At 43.3% G+C, this 17,609-nt stretch overlaps 2 protein-coding genes across 2 annotated transcripts; one reads left to right on the top strand and one right to left on the bottom strand.

Moving 5' to 3' along the window:
• Positions 1–178: 178 nt before the first annotated feature.
• On the top strand, positions 179–3,431 carry atf4b (activating transcription factor 4b). The gene is made up of 3 exons (XM_080447086.1): positions 179–361; positions 1,170–1,640; positions 1,864–3,431. Exons 2-3 carry the CDS (start codon positions 1,274–1,276, stop codon positions 2,916–2,918), a joined length of 1,422 nt encoding a protein of 473 aa, XP_080303212.1. The 5' UTR covers positions 179–361; positions 1,170–1,273; the 3' UTR covers positions 2,919–3,431.
• Positions 3,432–6,802: 3,371 nt separating this feature from the next.
• LOC308098842 (GTPase IMAP family member 8) lies at positions 6,803–16,723 on the bottom strand. The gene is made up of 6 exons (XM_080447303.1): positions 16,237–16,723; positions 14,662–15,208; positions 12,556–12,659; positions 10,706–10,837; positions 9,837–10,439; positions 6,803–9,501 (listed from the first exon to the last, which is right to left on the bottom strand). Exons 1-6 carry the CDS (start codon positions 16,262–16,264, stop codon positions 9,428–9,430), a joined length of 1,488 nt encoding a protein of 495 aa, XP_080303429.1. The 5' UTR covers positions 16,265–16,723; the 3' UTR covers positions 6,803–9,427.
• Positions 16,724–17,609: the final 886 nt, after the last annotated feature.

The following is a 17,609-nucleotide window of genomic DNA, read 5'->3' on the forward strand; positions in this document are numbered from 1 at the left end:
CCATACCAAATTTGTGTTGTTAGAAGAATGTTTCGAAAATAATTATTTTCAAAATAGCCTAAGAATATAGATTTGAATTGCTCATGTGGCTTCTTTTGGGCTTGTTTTCATTTACCTGGTTGCTTATTTCTCTCGCAAAAACTGGCAACACTGGCGCGAGCTCTATAATTACAACGCACCAGAACCACAACGCCATTTTCCATCCTGAGGATTTTACACACGGATATCATCTTATATTAAAGAGCGGGCTATTCAGGCCGAAAGAAATGGCAGTGTAAACGTGTGCCGCGTCCCAGCAGCAGCCAACTAACCAGTGCATCCACCCAGTGCACTGAGCCTCTTAACTCTTTATCAAAATGACGTGAGTACACATTTTAACGGTTTTTTCCCCATAGCATCCATATTATGGCCTAGCATCCATCATAGAGGCCCGGGGGCCACACTTAACAACCTGCTCCAAGTCACCTTTTCATTAAACGATTAATTTAAGTGTTCATTATCTTTATTGTGAGTGTATGTTGTATGTGATGTTGTATTAGGTTTAATAGGCGGATAGCAATTATTTAATGTTGGGTTTAAAGTCTTATGACATTCGACATGAACACGAGGTGTTACATGTCACATTGTCACCCTCAACAAAGATAGGCTATAATATATTCGTGTCCATTTGTTTATTTTTTTACTTTATTTTTTTTAAACAAAATATCAGTACAAAGTGTAACCAGGTGCCAACGTGGCAGTTAGAAAATGGTTCGCTTCCACAATTGGTCAAAATGGCGGCTTGGTGTAGGCGGGTTTGGGAAGAAAACTGCGACCTCGGTTGACAGTTGTTGTTATGGGGAGGAGGGGGGGGAGGGGCGTAGGGGGACTTTCCCCCAGCCCGGTTGCTACGGAAACAGACAGGCATTGACGTCAGAGTCATAAGACTCGAGGCGGGGTTAAAGCACATTGTGTAAAGCACGTGTAATGCAGTGATGGGGGCAGTGTTGAGCTCAAACATGGCAAGTGCCTGCTCTTTGAGGGGGGGATACAACTTAATTTCCACACACCTGTGTTATTACACAAATCAGTAGGAAATTAGTAGGCCTACTAATTGTATTAAAATCTGTAAAACTGTGTTACACCCTACAAGAAGACTCATATCCTCTGTACTGCTTTATCCCATATAGGTCCTTCGTGGAAACCCTGAAATCTGCTGTAGGCGACAGCATAAAAGAATCCGACACATTCCCTGTGTTGTCACAATCCCCGTTTGTGACCAACAACAGCCACTATGACCATGATGATGACAAGCTCACAGTTTGGCCTGGACGACATGGAGGCCCTTCTTTATGGACCTTCCTCTCCCATGGCTGACCCCATGGGCTCCCTTCTTCTCCACCCTGAACAGGAAGAGCAACGCCCAGGAGGTGGAGCCTCTGCTTCAGAGGGGGGCGATTCGCCCGCTTCGTCCCTCTCCTCCTCGTTGACCTCTTCTTCCTCATCTCCTCCTCCCTTCTACTCCCCTTCTCCCTCGCCGCCGACCCCACTCCTTCACGGGGACAAGGTGGGACCTGAGTCGGACATGCTGTCCTTCGCATGGCTGGCCCATCCTGACCAGCTGGGGCGCTCCCAGGCCGGCACGGATGATAACGGCAAAGGTGATAACCATGAAGAATGGACTCCTTTACTTTTGCATAGATACAAACATACTTGACAATCACAAATCAGTCTCACACTTAGTAATGCCAATACCCTAATGAAACCACTCGAAGGTTAGCTTTACACCAAAGCGCATATTACCACTTAATTGCCAACAAGTATCATACAAGTAACAGCCACAATAATTGGAAACTTGACTGATCTTATTGCTTTCATCCACAGAGGCTGCATTTTGTGACCTAGACTGGATGACCGAGAGGATGGACCTGAGTGAGTTCGACCTGGACACACTGATTGGTCCCTGCAGTCCACATGAAGATTCTCCCAGCTCTCCAGAAGGCCTCCTTGACTCCCTCGACTGTCCCATGGACCTCGACTCCCTGCCCCTCCCTGCTCTCGCCGCTGCTACGCCTACAGACCTTGCCACACCCTCTGTCCCAAGTCCTCAGACCCCTTCCATTGAGTCTCCTTCTGCTTGTCTCTCTGTCCTCTCAACAGTTGACTCTGTGTCCCTTCTGGACGGACAGGAAGATTCCTCCCCTCTGTGTGTCCCAGAGCCCCAGGAGGAGCTGGAAATAAAATCTGAGCCCGTATCCCCTGCTCCTTCCTCCTCAACATCTCCCTCCCCTGTCCACCTGCCTCCCTCCCCCACATACACTCTCGACCTGGGGAGTGAGGTAGACGTCTCGGAGTGCGAAGTAAAGCCCATCGTCGCCACCATAGTCCCCCAGGTCCCCAGGATCGTCCTGTCACTCTCCCCCACCCGAATTGTCCTTGTGCTAGCCCCTAAAAGGGAGACTGGCATCTCTACTACCACCACCACGACCACCACTGTGACCACTGTCCCGGAGGTCGTCTGCTACTCTCCCCCAGCCCCCTGCCCAACGAGATCCCATAGAAGCAGACCCTACCCCGACCCCAAATCTAGACTTAGTCCACCCTCTCCCAGCACCTCAAGTGTCAAAGTCAAGTGCCCCAGGGGTGCAGTAACAGCGGCAGCAGCTACAGCAATGAGAGAAGAAAGGGTGGCTACGAGGCCTGTTAAGGAAAAGAAATTAAAGAAGATGGAGCAAAATAAGACGGCAGCCACTAGATACCGGCAGAAGAAGAGGGTCGAACATGAAATGCTGAGCGTAGAGTACGGAGAATTGGAGAAGAAGCATATTGAACTAACAGAGAAAGCTGAATCCATGGCCAGGGAAATACAGTACCTCAAAGAGCTGATGGATGAGGTTCGCCTGACAAGGATAAAGAAAGGCCTGTGTGCTGACCTCTAGTGGTCAGGCCAGAGAACAAGAGGTGAGACTGTTGGACATGTTGGGTGCGGTGGTACCAAAAAAGTGTGGAATGATGAGAGAGGGCTGAAATGGTGCTCACCGAAATAATTACACAATAGGATTCAGTGTATATTCTTATATTGTGATGCATGTCTGAGATGCCAAAAACCCAGCAAAGATATTTGACCATGCCCGACTCTCTTCCTTCTTAAGATATGTATACTGTATTCGGTATTTTAGAAATATTCCGTTTTTTGTGTACTTGTTTAGAGTAGTTTTTCCGTATGAAAACCTACAAGTATTTTCCACTCAGTATCTGTACTTATATAGTACTGTATGTATCAGTTTATTACAACCTTGGACCTTGGTAACTTTGTATTTAATTAATGTAGATTGTACATTAATAGTAGATTGTCTTGTACATTTTGAAAATGTACTTGTGTATTCAGTATGATATCTGGTCATTATCATTAATGTCTTGATCTCTAATAAAGCTTAAATCTGAAACCCAGATTATTTCTTGTCAGTCATTATTATGATGGGGGAAATTGCATAATAGATAAATGAGTTTCTGCACACTTGTAGCTCAAGTATTACTGGGACCCAATAAACGTTTTGGCAAATAAAATACTTTTGTCAGGGTTAACTGACGAGTGGTAGTAGCAGCAGCATAATTGTGGGGGTGTGGTATTGGGGATATGTTATTGTAACAAAATAAAAAAAAAATCTGCTCGGTATAGTGCACGGTATTGTGCACTATCAGTAATATTATGGTCATGAACCCGATTATTGGACCAACTTCTATTGTTTTCAGTCACTTGTGCAATGTGGATACAGCATGTGTCAACATAAATACACAAGATTGATCCCTTCTCAATTTGTCCTAATCCTCTGGAAAAACACATTGAAAAGGTAAACTGCAGTACTTGGTAATTGTGTATTGTATTGTAATCTAGGACTATTTAGATCAGAATGTGTTGGTAGTTTGGTCCACATCGGGAGTTCAGTAATGGCTCAAAGTAAGTGGAACTGAGACGACAAGTTTTGTGACCTTTCAGTTTTTGGGCATTAATCACTAAGTTTCAACCTGGCATTCCTTTTTTTTGGCGTGTCATCGACCATACATTTTCAAAAATGTAAAAAGTATAAAATAGAGCTTAAGTGGTTAATTTACTCAGAATGCAGCACAGTTTCGCCCACAGAATAGCCCCGGATCTCCAGTCCCGTGATGCATTACAATGAAACTGTTGAACCTAATGTCTCGTTTCTGTGGAGACTCTTGAGGGCAAACTAGGTGAGGGTAATAGGGCCAGCCTGACCAGCAGCATGCTGCAGACACACGAGTGTTGCATTAAATGACTGTCATGTGAAACTACACACGCCACTTCCTATCCAAACTCTGCCCATTTTAGGATGAAAACGGCAGCATACGTTATGCGCTATTATTCTTTTTTTTTTTGCCTCAGTTCATTTCATTCTGACAGTAGGGAAATTGAATTGCCTGTTTGTGAGATGAAATGCACATGTATTCAGGACAGTAAGAGCATGGGAGTGCAAGAAAGGGAGAGAGAGAGTGCTGACATAGGCATCACTAGACTAGTCAAAAGCAACTCCGTGCTTTAAAAGTATGAGTAGCCCTAAAGGTACACACTGTTATTGACTCTGGCTTTTGACCAGACCGCTTTGGCAAAATCTACTTGTGGATGTGGGCCAAAACAAGAATGCTGCAGAGCTACTTAAAATGGAAAGATCTTTGAAAAGAATTACCTTCTAAAGGGTAACACATTTGAAATGGCATCTAATTCTAACACTCTACACAGCTGCAACATCCTATTTTTGTTTTTGACTCAGTACATTTTGTACTTACTTTTATACTCTAAATATATTAATAAAATTTGAAAGAACAATATATTATTCGTATTTTGGCAAAGGCCCTGTTTTTGTAATTAATGTTATGTAAGTCTTGTAACTTAATACCTAGCTACTTATTACAATGTATACTGTTCATAATAATGACTCTTAAATGGAGCGCAAACTCACTTTAATGTATACAAATGTCCTTGCCACATTGATGGATGGTAGAATCCAGTTTTGTTTTACCACCTGAGCTGTTCAGATTCACTCTGAGACAATGTGTTTCAGAACAAACAAGTATAATGATATATTAGTCCATGAGCCAGAGCCCCAAAATTGAGCAATGATTATCGAAAGAGTGGGCAAAACCAAACCTATATTAAATTGTTCATAGGGTCAATACGAGTAAATTAATATATGATAACCTTTCCACAGGAGCAGCTTTTTCATAGTTATCACACATTTTGTTATTTTCCCCATACGTACATGACAGGTGAAAAAATTACACAATTTAAAAAAGAGTTATCATAATGAAACTTCCCCAGTTGATTACTTACAAGAAGACAATGATTTATCGTATTACAAGTTTTCTGAAATTGTATATTTAGATATGCAAATTAGGCATTTAGTCCATGAGCCAGAGCCCCAAAATTGAGCCAGATATTGAATATTCCCTTGTTAAAAACCTTTGACTCCAACATCTTAACAAAATGAAATAAGAATGTTGACTCTGGCTTTGTCCAATGTTCCAAAGTTGATTCTGGAAAGTTATGCAAATTCAGGCATATTTTCCTAATGCCCAATTTGCATATTTAAATATACAATTTCTGAAAACTTGTAATACGATAAATCATTGTCTTCATCTAAGTAATCAACTCAGGAAGTTTCATTATGATAACTCTTTTTTAAATTTTGTCATTTTTTCACCTGTCATGTACGTATGGGGAAAATAACAAAATGTGTGATAACCATGAAAAAGCTGCTCCTGTGGAGAGGTTATCATATATTTATTTACTCGTATTGACCCTACGAACAATTTAATATAGGTATGGTTTTGCCCACTCTTTCGATAATGAAATATTGTCTGGCTCATGGACTAATCTGTGCCTGTGGTCAGCCCCATTCCTAAAATGAGTGCATGCATCTCTAGGATTACAAATTTAAGGGTTAAGTGAGCATACAGTGCCCTCTTGTGGTGAATTTTTAAAACAACTCATTCTACTGTAGATTGTCCTTTGCTTAGCCTAACAACTACGGTGACGTCCTCTTCTTATATAAATACCACGCTGTTTTGACTTCTTTTGAATATTGAATATTAGAATATTAGAGAGACAAGAAACTGAGACAAGAAACTGAGGCCAGAGTTTGCAACTCATGTCTCCAGCCACACTAATACATTGCATGTTGCTGGCTGGATAATGTTTATCCAGCCAGCAACATGCAATGTATTAGTTGCATCTTCTAAGGCAGGGGTCTTCAACGTTTTTCAGACCCAAGACCCCTTAGCTGATAGAGAGATGAAGCAGGGACCCCCACTACATATTGTATAAAATTGTGTTGCAGGTTAAACATTTTCATAGATTTCATAGATAGCTTCATAGACTTGTTTGACATACATTATCTTTTATATTAATATGTTGGATTCACGTTAATGTGTATTTTCAGACAGTTTTAAACCCTCTATACTTACTCAACTTGATCGTTGGCTCCATACTTGGTCTGCTCTTTTTCCATACACCAACTCTCCAAAAATAGCTGATCTACAAGCTCCCAACACCTGGCAGCGCAAGGCGTTGTTAGCTTGTAGATCGGCTATTTTCGGCTAATGTTCCCCATCACACAAAGATTTGGCAGATCCCCTGTAGTAACTCTGAGGACCTCCTGTTGAAGACCACTGTTCTCTGAGGTGATATTGAAGTCTCTCTCAATTGGTGCAACCAAACGAAAAAAAACAAACAGAGAAACAAAACAATAAACAACAAAAATAGACAACAATATATCCATATATTTTATTGTCTGGATGAAACAAAGTTGTTGCACTAATGATGCGAGCACCACATAGGATCACATACAGTAAGTCACTTCACTTTGGCTAAAGTAAACTGGTGGATGTTACACAGTGCAAATTGTTTTGATGGTACAATGTAACATATCTTACACTGTAAATATCCATCGCTTTATACAATGTATTCACACATGGAGCGGAACTTTAAGTTTAACTCAAGACTCCAAATAAATATTTGAAATATATCCTCACACCACACTCTGAAGGCATGCTTTCTATACTAAGTGCTGTGGTAGACTACATCTCTAGATGAAGCATTGTGGCAGGAAAGCATTGAGGAAGCAGTGGTTTCTTTTCTATGCCTCTTTTTTGCCTCTTTTTGTAGAAAACACATGGCAGTGCTACTGGTCACATAGTACATTCATTTCTATACTATAATACCAACCTTTATAACAGTACATGGCTTGAATTTTCTTTATCCACACTACTTTTCTTTTTCTTTTATGATTACCGGTAGTTTTTTTTATAGCACAGTTGTAAAGGTAGAGGTGATATAATAATGCCACACCAGGAACTCACGGTGGACTTGCTTCGGCAAGGTTCTAAACAGGGAGTGATGTTACCAAAAGCTTTATTAGGCACTCGTTTAGGCACATGCACTCTCAGTCTAAACAGGCCTCTGGGAGCTGAGGTTATTTCTCGCTCTCTCTCCCTCTCTTTTCTTTCCTCTACCGATGTCAGGAGCAGATGTGTCAATGGTGTAGAAAAATGTTTACGGTAAAGCAGGTAATTAAGTACGTTTGTAAGTAAGTAAGCAAGCCCTCTTTAGCCCAAACAAGTCCTTGAAATGTAGCTACTGTTTCAGTAGCACGGGACCACTTGATGTAAAGGATGCTACACAGTCGTGAGGCCTTACCCCCAGTTCCTTCTCTCTGATGCTGAGTCATGTTGCTGAATCTTCCCTATTGACTAACAAACACAGGGTGCCTGACCAGAAAGCAGAGCGATGCAGAACCAGACTGAGCTGGTCGTGACAGAATGTGGAGAGAGGGATGTGAGACTGCACTGTAAAATCCTGAGTGTTAATTTTACAGGTCTGTTTGGTTCCATAACATTTGTACACTCTCAGAGTGAAATTAATACTGAGGACTTTACTGTGTGCAAAGCATCCGTCCCAAATAAATGCTGTTATTCACAGCGTGCCAGACATGGATCGCTGGAGTGATTGAATATTTACTATTTCAAAATGATTCCGTTTAAATCACTTAGGAGAGATTGATCTGATGTGGCACAGCATGGAATACCCTAGAAGAACAAACATTGACCATCTTGCAGTCAAAGCAGACCAAAGCAAACCCTAGAGGTAGTTGAAAAGGTTTCTGTTAATAAGTGACTCATGTCTGCAGTTTGCACTAATGAGTATTTCAGTAAATATGCCAGAATCAGCCCCAAAGAGTTGGATTTCATCCCAATTCCCAGAGCAGGACCATTGAAATGATGATGAAAAGAAATCTTCATTTCGGCTTCATAACACTTTGGCTTAATATCACCCACAGAGAATATACAACAGGAGGAGAGATCATAATATTATTACCAGATGCTGAATGTCTTCTGATTCAAGAATTATATTCTTTTCACATGGCAAACGTTAATACCGCTGGTGTGCACAAAGGACCCAAGGTTCACTTACTCACCTCAAATCCAGATTTCTTATATTGCAGATATGTCAGCTGTTATTTCTCAATATGTTGCTTTTGCTTGAGCATGTTTATCACCCCACACCCCAGTTGAATGAGGAACATTTAGCTCAGACCAACACAAAATGGCCACCTTAAAAAGCACTACAGTGTCAACATGTAACCTGGGTTAGAAGGAGCTCTGACTCGTGCAGTCTCTCTTACTTAATGTCACAGACCGGTCTGTGGATATGACTCATACCCCCACTGCTGACTGCCTGTGATGAAGTTGTCTTCTCCCTCATCTCCCTCATCAGTAGATTGTTATACAAAGTGAAAACAAAAGCGATGCATCGCATCATTCCCCAGCAGACAACATTACAGCAGCGTCACGCTCAATGCGCACACATACACACAAAAAAAGAACACCAGCGTAATAGTCCTCTCGGAACGTAGAATTACAATGACTCTGAATGAATCCACTCTCTTATTCTGAGGCGTTGAAGTGGGGTGTCTTTAGTAGCAGTCATTGTCTGTGACACAGACAGAATGATATTGTCACCTAGACTCTGTGCGAGCAGAACCCAAATATCTGAAATGGAACTCATGGTACAGTATGTGGGCAGCGTTTGCCCTCACAACACACACCAGTCATCACATCAGAGTGCGCTCTCAATCCAAGCACAAACCACATAACATCAGAGTATAATCTGAATCCAAGCTGTCTTTGTGATGTGAGATTTGGGACTTTCTTTCAAAATCTAAAGGCAGAGCCATCATCACATCATCACAGGACCACAGTTCCAAAACCCCTGTTGCTGATTTAGTCTCAGTTTCCCTTAAAATCCTTCGGACATTGAGTTGAGGAGAGGATCTAGATGAGGTTTCATTATATGAGGTAATGTTTGGGTCTGGTGAAGTCTCAAGGCAGGGTGCAAATGCAGAATTCCGCTTTTCCCTTCATAGCCGTCGGATCACTGGAGCTGGCATCCTCTACAGTCATCCTCTGGTTCAGTGTTGTCAGAGGACTGAGAGCTCTCATCAGTCACTGTCGAACACACACAATTACATTAAACCAGGTGCACTAGCCACAGTGTGTCATTATTATGTCATTATATGTAATTGACACACACCATAATATACACTATAATCTAAATGGTAATCCTTGCTATGCATTCAGATGGCATTATTAGTTAAGTAAAGCAAAATATAAAGTGGAGCTGTTTATGATCTGTTGTAGCATATGTACTAGATCTTGTACTTCCTCCAACTACTACATAATAAAAAAGAAAAATGCAAGCATTTTTAGCTCTAAAGGCTACTCACAGGGAAAGTGTGAAGCACAGCACATCTTAACTGTAACTAACGAGCAGTGAGACTTACGCCATTCGTCCTGTATGGGGAGGATGGCCTCGTCCCCATTCTCTACGTTCTCCCTGATCATCTCCTCGATCTTGTCCAGCAGGTCTGAGATGCCCCTGCTGTCCTTCCCGGGCACCTTACTGTCCAGCACATGGTAATAGTTCCCGCAGTACGCCAGCAGTCTGTGCAGCTCCCGCCCGCCTCTCTGAATGTGCTCCTCGATGGGCGTGTGGCCCAGCCAATCGCCGCAGCTGAACAGCACCATGGTGTGTTGGCACGACTTCTCGCCGAACAGCGCCTCCAAGTGAGCCTGCAGGGTGCGTCGCTTCCTGGTGGTGAGCGACGAGACCACGGGGAGGACCAGCAGGAGGGTGTGTGGCCCCGGGCGCAGAAGGGCCGCGCCGCGCTGTGTCTCATGGCGGATGCGCTTCGGTGTCCGCCGGACGGAGAACCAGTCCCAGCCCGGGGTGTCGACGATGGTGACCCTGCGCCCCGACACCAGGGCCTGCCTCCTCAGACACAGCTCTGTCTCCTGGCCTGCCTCGAAGACACGATTACCCAGGATGGAGTTCCCCACTGAGCTCTTACCTACGCCCTTCCAGCCCAGCAGCAACACCCTGAGCTCTGGGGGGGGAGAGAGGGGGAGAGAGAGAGAGAGAGAGAGAGAGAGAGAGAGAGAGAGAGAGAGAGAGAGAGAGAGACACGCACGCACATGAGACGGAAAGAAATAACAGAAAAGGGAGAGAAAGGGGAAGATGTGAGAGATGCATAGGTGAGACAGACAGCAGGGCTTATCTATCTATATGTCCCATTTTCCCATGAGCAGAATAGGCCAGCTATGCACCACATGCATATGCAGATGCACGCACACAGACAGTGCTGCTCCTCACCTCTGGGAGGTCCTCCAATCATCTGCTCCCTTTGTCTAACGTGCTCCTCCATCCTCATCCGTTCCTCCTCGAGAGCCTTCCTGGCCTGCTCCTCCTCCAGCAGAATCAGCTCGTTCACCTCAAAGTACCACCCTAAGACACCGCATGTCATTTATCATATGATTATTGATGAGATGGTTATGCAATTTACTTCATTTGGTGTACATGAAAATATATACTTCTGGTGATAAGATTAACAATCCAATTACGGGTTGCATTTATTTTTTACAAATAATGAAATATTCCAGTGAGATATGTACTTTAAGCTCTTGAGGAAAGAAAGTAACAAAGTAACAGGCCAAATTGCAGATAAACAAATTTAAGGTTTTTGTAAACATAATAGCCCAGTGCATGATTAAACAATTTTACCAAAGGTACTAATGATCAACAACATAATATAGATTGAAACAAAAGCATGAACTGAAACAGAAAGAGCTGTGAAGGGGGAATCATACAAGACACAAGGTCACTCTGCATCAGCAAGGTCTCTCACTGGCAGACATTTCGAGGCAGACAGGTGTTTCCAGGTGTGCTCTTCTGCAGAAGCACAAAGAAACAGGACGGGCTGAGGGCTGGAAACGCAGTGGTCGGCCGAGGAAACTGAGTGCAGTGGTCGAAAGACAAATCAAGCTGACTTCCCTTCGCAATCGCAAGACGTCCAGCAGCACCATCAGCTCAGAACTGGCAGAGAACAGTGGGATACTACACTCATTTACAGTCCAGGGAGGTCTGGTCTGGTAGAGTTGTAACCAAATGCCATGCCTCTGATGTGGAGACAAAACCAAGCAACTCACCTATGCAAGAAAACACAAGTGGCAGCAGATGCTCTAATCTATTTGAAATATTTGGCAGTTTATTCACTGAAGTGCTGGAGGCGCAGTACAAGGATGAGTGTCTGCAGGCAACGTTGAAGCATTGTGTTTCATTGTGGGTTTGGGGCAGTATTTCTGCAAATGTAGTTGGAGATTTCTCCAACAAAGCTCCTTAAAGCTGAGAAGTACAGGCCGATTCTTATCCATCTTGCAATACCATCAGGGAGGTGTCTGACCTGTCCCAAATTCATTCTGCAGCATGACAATAACCTCAAATATATAGCAAGATTCATAAAGAACTGTCTTCAACGAAAAAAAGAACAAGGGATCCTGCAACAGATGGTATGGTTTCCACAGAACCCTGATATCAACATTATTGAGTCAGTCTAGGATTACATGAACCCTCTCCCCTCTTCGTGGCCCTCTCCTTTACTCCTCTTTTTTTGGTGCTGTGGCTAAAATGTAGTAAGAGATGTAAGAGATGTAGATGTACAATAGATGTACAAAAGCCCTGCCAAGTCAAGCTGAGGATCTGATTTGCCTATCAGGGAATCAGTCAAGCTGAGAGTCTGATCACTGATCAAGGTGGGGAAGGAAGCCTAAGTATTAGCCAGAGTTCTGATCAATAGTCTGTGGTTGGCAAGTTTGGAGGCAAGTGGAGTGATCCTGTGCTGACCAACCCCGGACGTACTTTGGAGGCCTTGTCAATTACAGTAGTAGGAAGTAGGATAGGATGATAGGATCATGAGACAGAAGCTTGTGATTTGGCACTATAATAAAATTGAATTGAATAGACAGAAGAAGAAGAACTGTAGCAAGTTCTCAGAGATGTTTGGAACAACCTAGCAACCTAACAAGTGTACGTACAGAGGTTTTCCTGTTATGTACATATGTGTGTATATACACACTGTATGTAAGGTATAAAGATTCTACAAACATATTAAGAATACTGTAAGTAGGATTAGGATTAATATTATCATCAATTCATCATTAGCAAACCTTGGTTGTCAGTTATCAACTCCTCCACCTTCTCCATAAGTTCTGGCACCTGCATGTTGTCCTCCTCATTCTTCTCTTTGCTTGTGTTATCAAAGGCATGGTACCTGGACATATGGGATAGAAAGATAGTGATGAAAGGTAGACTCAGGCTAATTGGAGCACACACATTATTCATCTCAGCAGTGTTAGTGCCAACATTGGCTGGATTTGCACAGGAATGAAGAGGCCGTTATTTTGCCCTGAGTGAACCAGATTCCACGCTTTAATATTGCCTACTGGTACTCAAAACACAAATTTCTTACTAAGGCATACTACATGCAGTGTGGAGGTGAGGTGGATCTGCCTGTAGGATACTATTACATTTGTTGTGCTTAAGTTATTCTGAACAGTATGACAGTATGACAGAGAGATAAAGTCAATATAACCAGCACCGGGGCGATTCTAGGATCAGAACTTTATGGGGTCACTGCCCCAAAGCCACTGGATAACAATTAATACATTATTATTATAACGTACTGTACATTAATAAATGTAACACCTCCTGTGCCCTTGGGCCCCGATGCCCTATTAAGGAGAGTTAGAAAATGAAAGTGTCTCAAAACACAACTGCACTGATGGGAAATGATTCATTCCGGAAACAAGGAGAGACAATGAAAGGGACATTTATTATTAGTATCAAAACAAAACTACTAATGGGAAATTATGGAGAATAGCTGGCCACGCCTGGCCTGAAACACAGATGTTATTAAGTTACAAAATCCAGATTAAACCATATCTTTGGAAATCACAAACTGTTGAAAACACAGTGGTTAGAATGAAAATGAAAGTAACCTTTCCTAATGAGCATCAACCCCAAACTTGCAGCCACACACACACACACACACACACACACACACACACACACACACACACACACACACACACACACACACACACACACACACACACACACACACACACACACACACACACACACACACACGCACACACACACACACACACACACAATCCCATTCTCTCCATACCAGAGGTCTTCAACAGGGGGTCCGCGACCCCTAGGGAGTCCGCGGAGGTACTGCAGGGGGTCCGCGAAATTGTTGTTTGATTAAACAATATTTTTGTTTGAAATTTTTTTTTTTAATTTTTTCTCCCCAAAATGTCAAATTGTCTTTAAACATAACATGAATCCATAGCAAACAGATAAATGGAGGCACAATGCACAATAACATGGTATGTTTATACATATTTTGTAGAGAATTTATATTTTGCACACCTAGGGGCAGGTGCGTATAGGAGCAGGCAATATAAAACACAATTGTATACATAAATATAATGTAGGGGGTCCCTGCTCCATCTCCCCACCAGTTTGGGGGTCCCTGGCCTGAAAAGGTTGAAGACCCCTGCTCCATACAGTATATATTCGTCAGGACTAAGTGACTGGAAAACAACAGCTTCTTCCCAGAACCGACACATTGACTCATAACCTCATTCTCCTCCAAATACACATACATGTACACATACATGTACACACACACACACACACACACACACACACACACACACACACACACACACACACACACACACACACACACACACACACACACACACACACACACACACACACACACACACACACACACACACACACACACACACACACACACTATTGGGCAAGTGCAATATTGTGCCTAGTGGATGGTTCTCTGTGGTCTCCCCTTAATTTAATATTTTAATATTTCAAGATTTCTTTCTTAAGATTTATTGCATGAACTATGGATGTTTTTATTTGACAACAGACTATGATGACTTGACTATGACAGACTAACAGTTTATGGCATAATGTTGCTCTATCTGTATTTCTTTATTGATGCTGCTATTTGTTTTAAGCGAATGCACTAAATAAAGTTTTGTTGTATGCTCCATACAGTGACAATAAACATCTTATCTTATACTGTCTGTCATACATAAGTGGGGGACTTTGTTTTTATTATATAATATTTTAAAATGTTAAATGCATTATTTTTGGTTTTATTTTAAGATGTGCTAACATGAAATGTAGTGCTTGAGCACCCATAAAAAGGTTCTAATAACATCCCTGCATACCTGCTTCCACACCTCTCCACCAACCACTGTAGGGCCTCCCCTGTGTTCGATATGTGCTCCTCGATAAAGGTCCCCTTGGGCAGCTTGTCAACTCCAGTGAAGAGCACCATGGAGTATCTCCAGGTGCCTCCGCCCAGGGCCGCCAGCTGGTCCTCCGCCGCCTTTTTCTGTATCTCTGTGAAGGGCTGGGTAACCGACACCACCAACAGGAGGGCATGGGGTCCAGGAGGGCAGAGGATGGCTCCCATGCAAGGCCCCTCGCTATCAAAGCTAGGCGGCGGCTGCGGGGGGTCAGCTGCAGCGTTATCGTTCTCATCCGTGTTGCAATCATTCTCTGATTCACTGGGGATAGTCCAAGGTGGCGTATCGACCACAGTCACCCGTCTGCCATATATCTCCGTCTGGCCCACGTTGCTGTGAGTGGTCTCCGTTCCCGGCTCGAAGACCTCGTCCCCCAGGATGGTGTTAGCTGTGGAGGTCTTCCCGGCGTGTGGCCCCCCAAGCAGCAGAAGTCTGCGCTCGGGCGGGTGACGGACCCCAAGTTCCCCTGTTGGAAAACAATGTGAGTGGTTGAATGCTCCTCCTTGTTATGGTTTAGTTTGGTGGTTTGTTGTACTAATATACTGCACTGACAGGAGGGTGGGATATTATGTGCCTGTGAGCTAGTGATCGGAAGTGATTACATAATCTACAGTATGGTTCCAAACAACAACAATGCCAAAGGACCCTCCAGCAAAGGAATTGAATCCCAAAACTGCTTCAGTGGTGCAGTGCAGCCGGAAACCTTTTTTCATAAAGGAAGCGATGATATGTGTTCATATTTACAAATATGACAAGCTTCAATGTTCCTGTGTAAATTGACATGGCAATATATGTCTGTTGGCCATGATGCAACCTCACCTTTAAGTTCAAAAACAAAATAACAACATTTTATAAATCACAAAATGTTCTACATTTTCTTCATCTAAGGATAATCTTGGACTCTGAGACATAATAATTCATAGTGATTTAGAGATATCAATCATATCTTTCTACTCTCTACTCTTTCTGTCGTCTTGTGCGCTTCCTTTCATCACCTCCACCATATCAATTTGGCTTGCCTCCTCTGCCCTCTACCTTCTGCCCAACCTGTCCTTTCATCCTTTTTGTGCTTTAGAAAAAAACAGGTGAGAGAGAGGAGGAACCTTGGTCCCCCGCCAGAGGATAGCATGATGACAGAATATGATGTGCTGTAAGTGGATGTCAAAAGAACAGAACACACATTTTGGATGGAACTAAGACGGAACATGTCATTTGAAAACAAGAGTGAGAGGCTGGCAAACAAGAATAGAAAATACAGGTTGAAAGCTTTTGTGTCAGAGACTCTGTGCAGTTGTGACCATCCATGTGAGCTGCTAAACACAGGAAGTGGACTCAAGCAACAGTTCCATGGACTGTGGATGTTTGATGAAAAGTTAAATGGCTCCAAAGTGCTTAATGCCAGATGTTACATAGGATAGGATGAAGAGGGTTGAGGACCTGTGTTGAGGCATACAAAAAAGGGTAAAGATTTTTTTCTTTTTTTTAAACACTTACCAGACTCAGCAGAGGACAAAGCAGCCATCTTGTGTGTAGAACCTCTGGTCTCCCCCTCCTCAGCCCCCCTCCTCCGTCTCCTTCTGGGATCCACAGTGCTTTCTTTTTCGTGTTTCCTTGTTCAGAGAATGGGCTGCCAGGAGGCAGTGACTCCCGAGCGGTGTGTGAAAGGCTGGCTCCCTCTCTCTCTCCCTGTGTCTCTCCTACACTGTGTACCTCCTATGCCACTCAACCTCTCCCCCTCTCCATCCTATTATCTACCCCTACCACACCACCGCCAACACCACACAGTCACACACGCTGTGTCTCTCTCTCTCTGTTCTTCCCTCTCTGTCTTCTGCCCCTCCCGTCCAGCAATACCCCCCGTTTTTTTATGTCTTCCTTATTTTGTCAGTCCATGCAGAGAGGAGAGATTGTGCAATGCAGGAGACGGGGAGTCAATACCACCCCTGCAGAAGCTCTGGAAAGGTGTCTCGTCATTTTGAGGGAAAACGGGAGGAGGCAAGTCCTCCCACACACTCTCTCTCACTCACTCTCACACACACACACACACACACACACACACACACACATACACATGTGCATACATACCATACAGCCCTGTAGAAAGCACACCGCCGTCACAGGACAGAGAGATGGACAAATCCACAGAAAGACAGACAGAGAGACGGAGACAGTGAGACAGAGGGAGACAGAGAGATGGAGAGGGGGAGAGAGCGAGCGAGGGGAATGAGAGAGAGGGATGGAGTACGGTGTTTACAGCTGCAACTCTTCCCTAGATGCTGCTGCATGCTCACAGACACACATTCCTATTTATATGATGCCCTTCAGGCACGCAAGGAGGAGGGAGGGGATGATGCTACATGTATATTGAATGAATATTTATAAATAATGAAATAACACAGACAGAGGCAGCAATTGTCTGTGTTGTTACATAAGACACACGAGATGCCACGAAATAGAAAAGCAGAGGGGGAGGTTCTAATTACAGAACTGTCCTAAATTCAACGCACTGTCACCTTCAGATGAATCATTTCTCTGCATGATGCATCTTTGATCGTATTGTGGCTCGCACACAAACAAACGATCCGGATCCACCCCACTCTCGGTACCACAGATCATAAATGGCTCACTGGCGGTTTAATGGTGCATGCCATAATGCAAGGTACATTCATAGAGCTGGTGGTCATCGTGCATCTGCTGCCAGTGCATGGTGGAATGTAACTAAGTACTTTTACTCAAGTACTGTACTATAGGTACAATTTTGAGGTCTTTTTTACTTTACTGGAGTATTTACAAATTTCAATACTTTTACTTCTACTCCACTACATCTCAGATTCAAATATTGTACTTTTACTCCACTACAATTATTT

The sequence above is a fragment of the Gymnoscopelus braueri genome, assembly GCF_963280865.1.
Source record: "Gymnoscopelus braueri genome assembly, chromosome: 13".
In the NCBI taxonomy this organism is placed as follows: Eukaryota; Metazoa; Chordata; class Actinopteri; order Myctophiformes; family Myctophidae; genus Gymnoscopelus; species Gymnoscopelus braueri.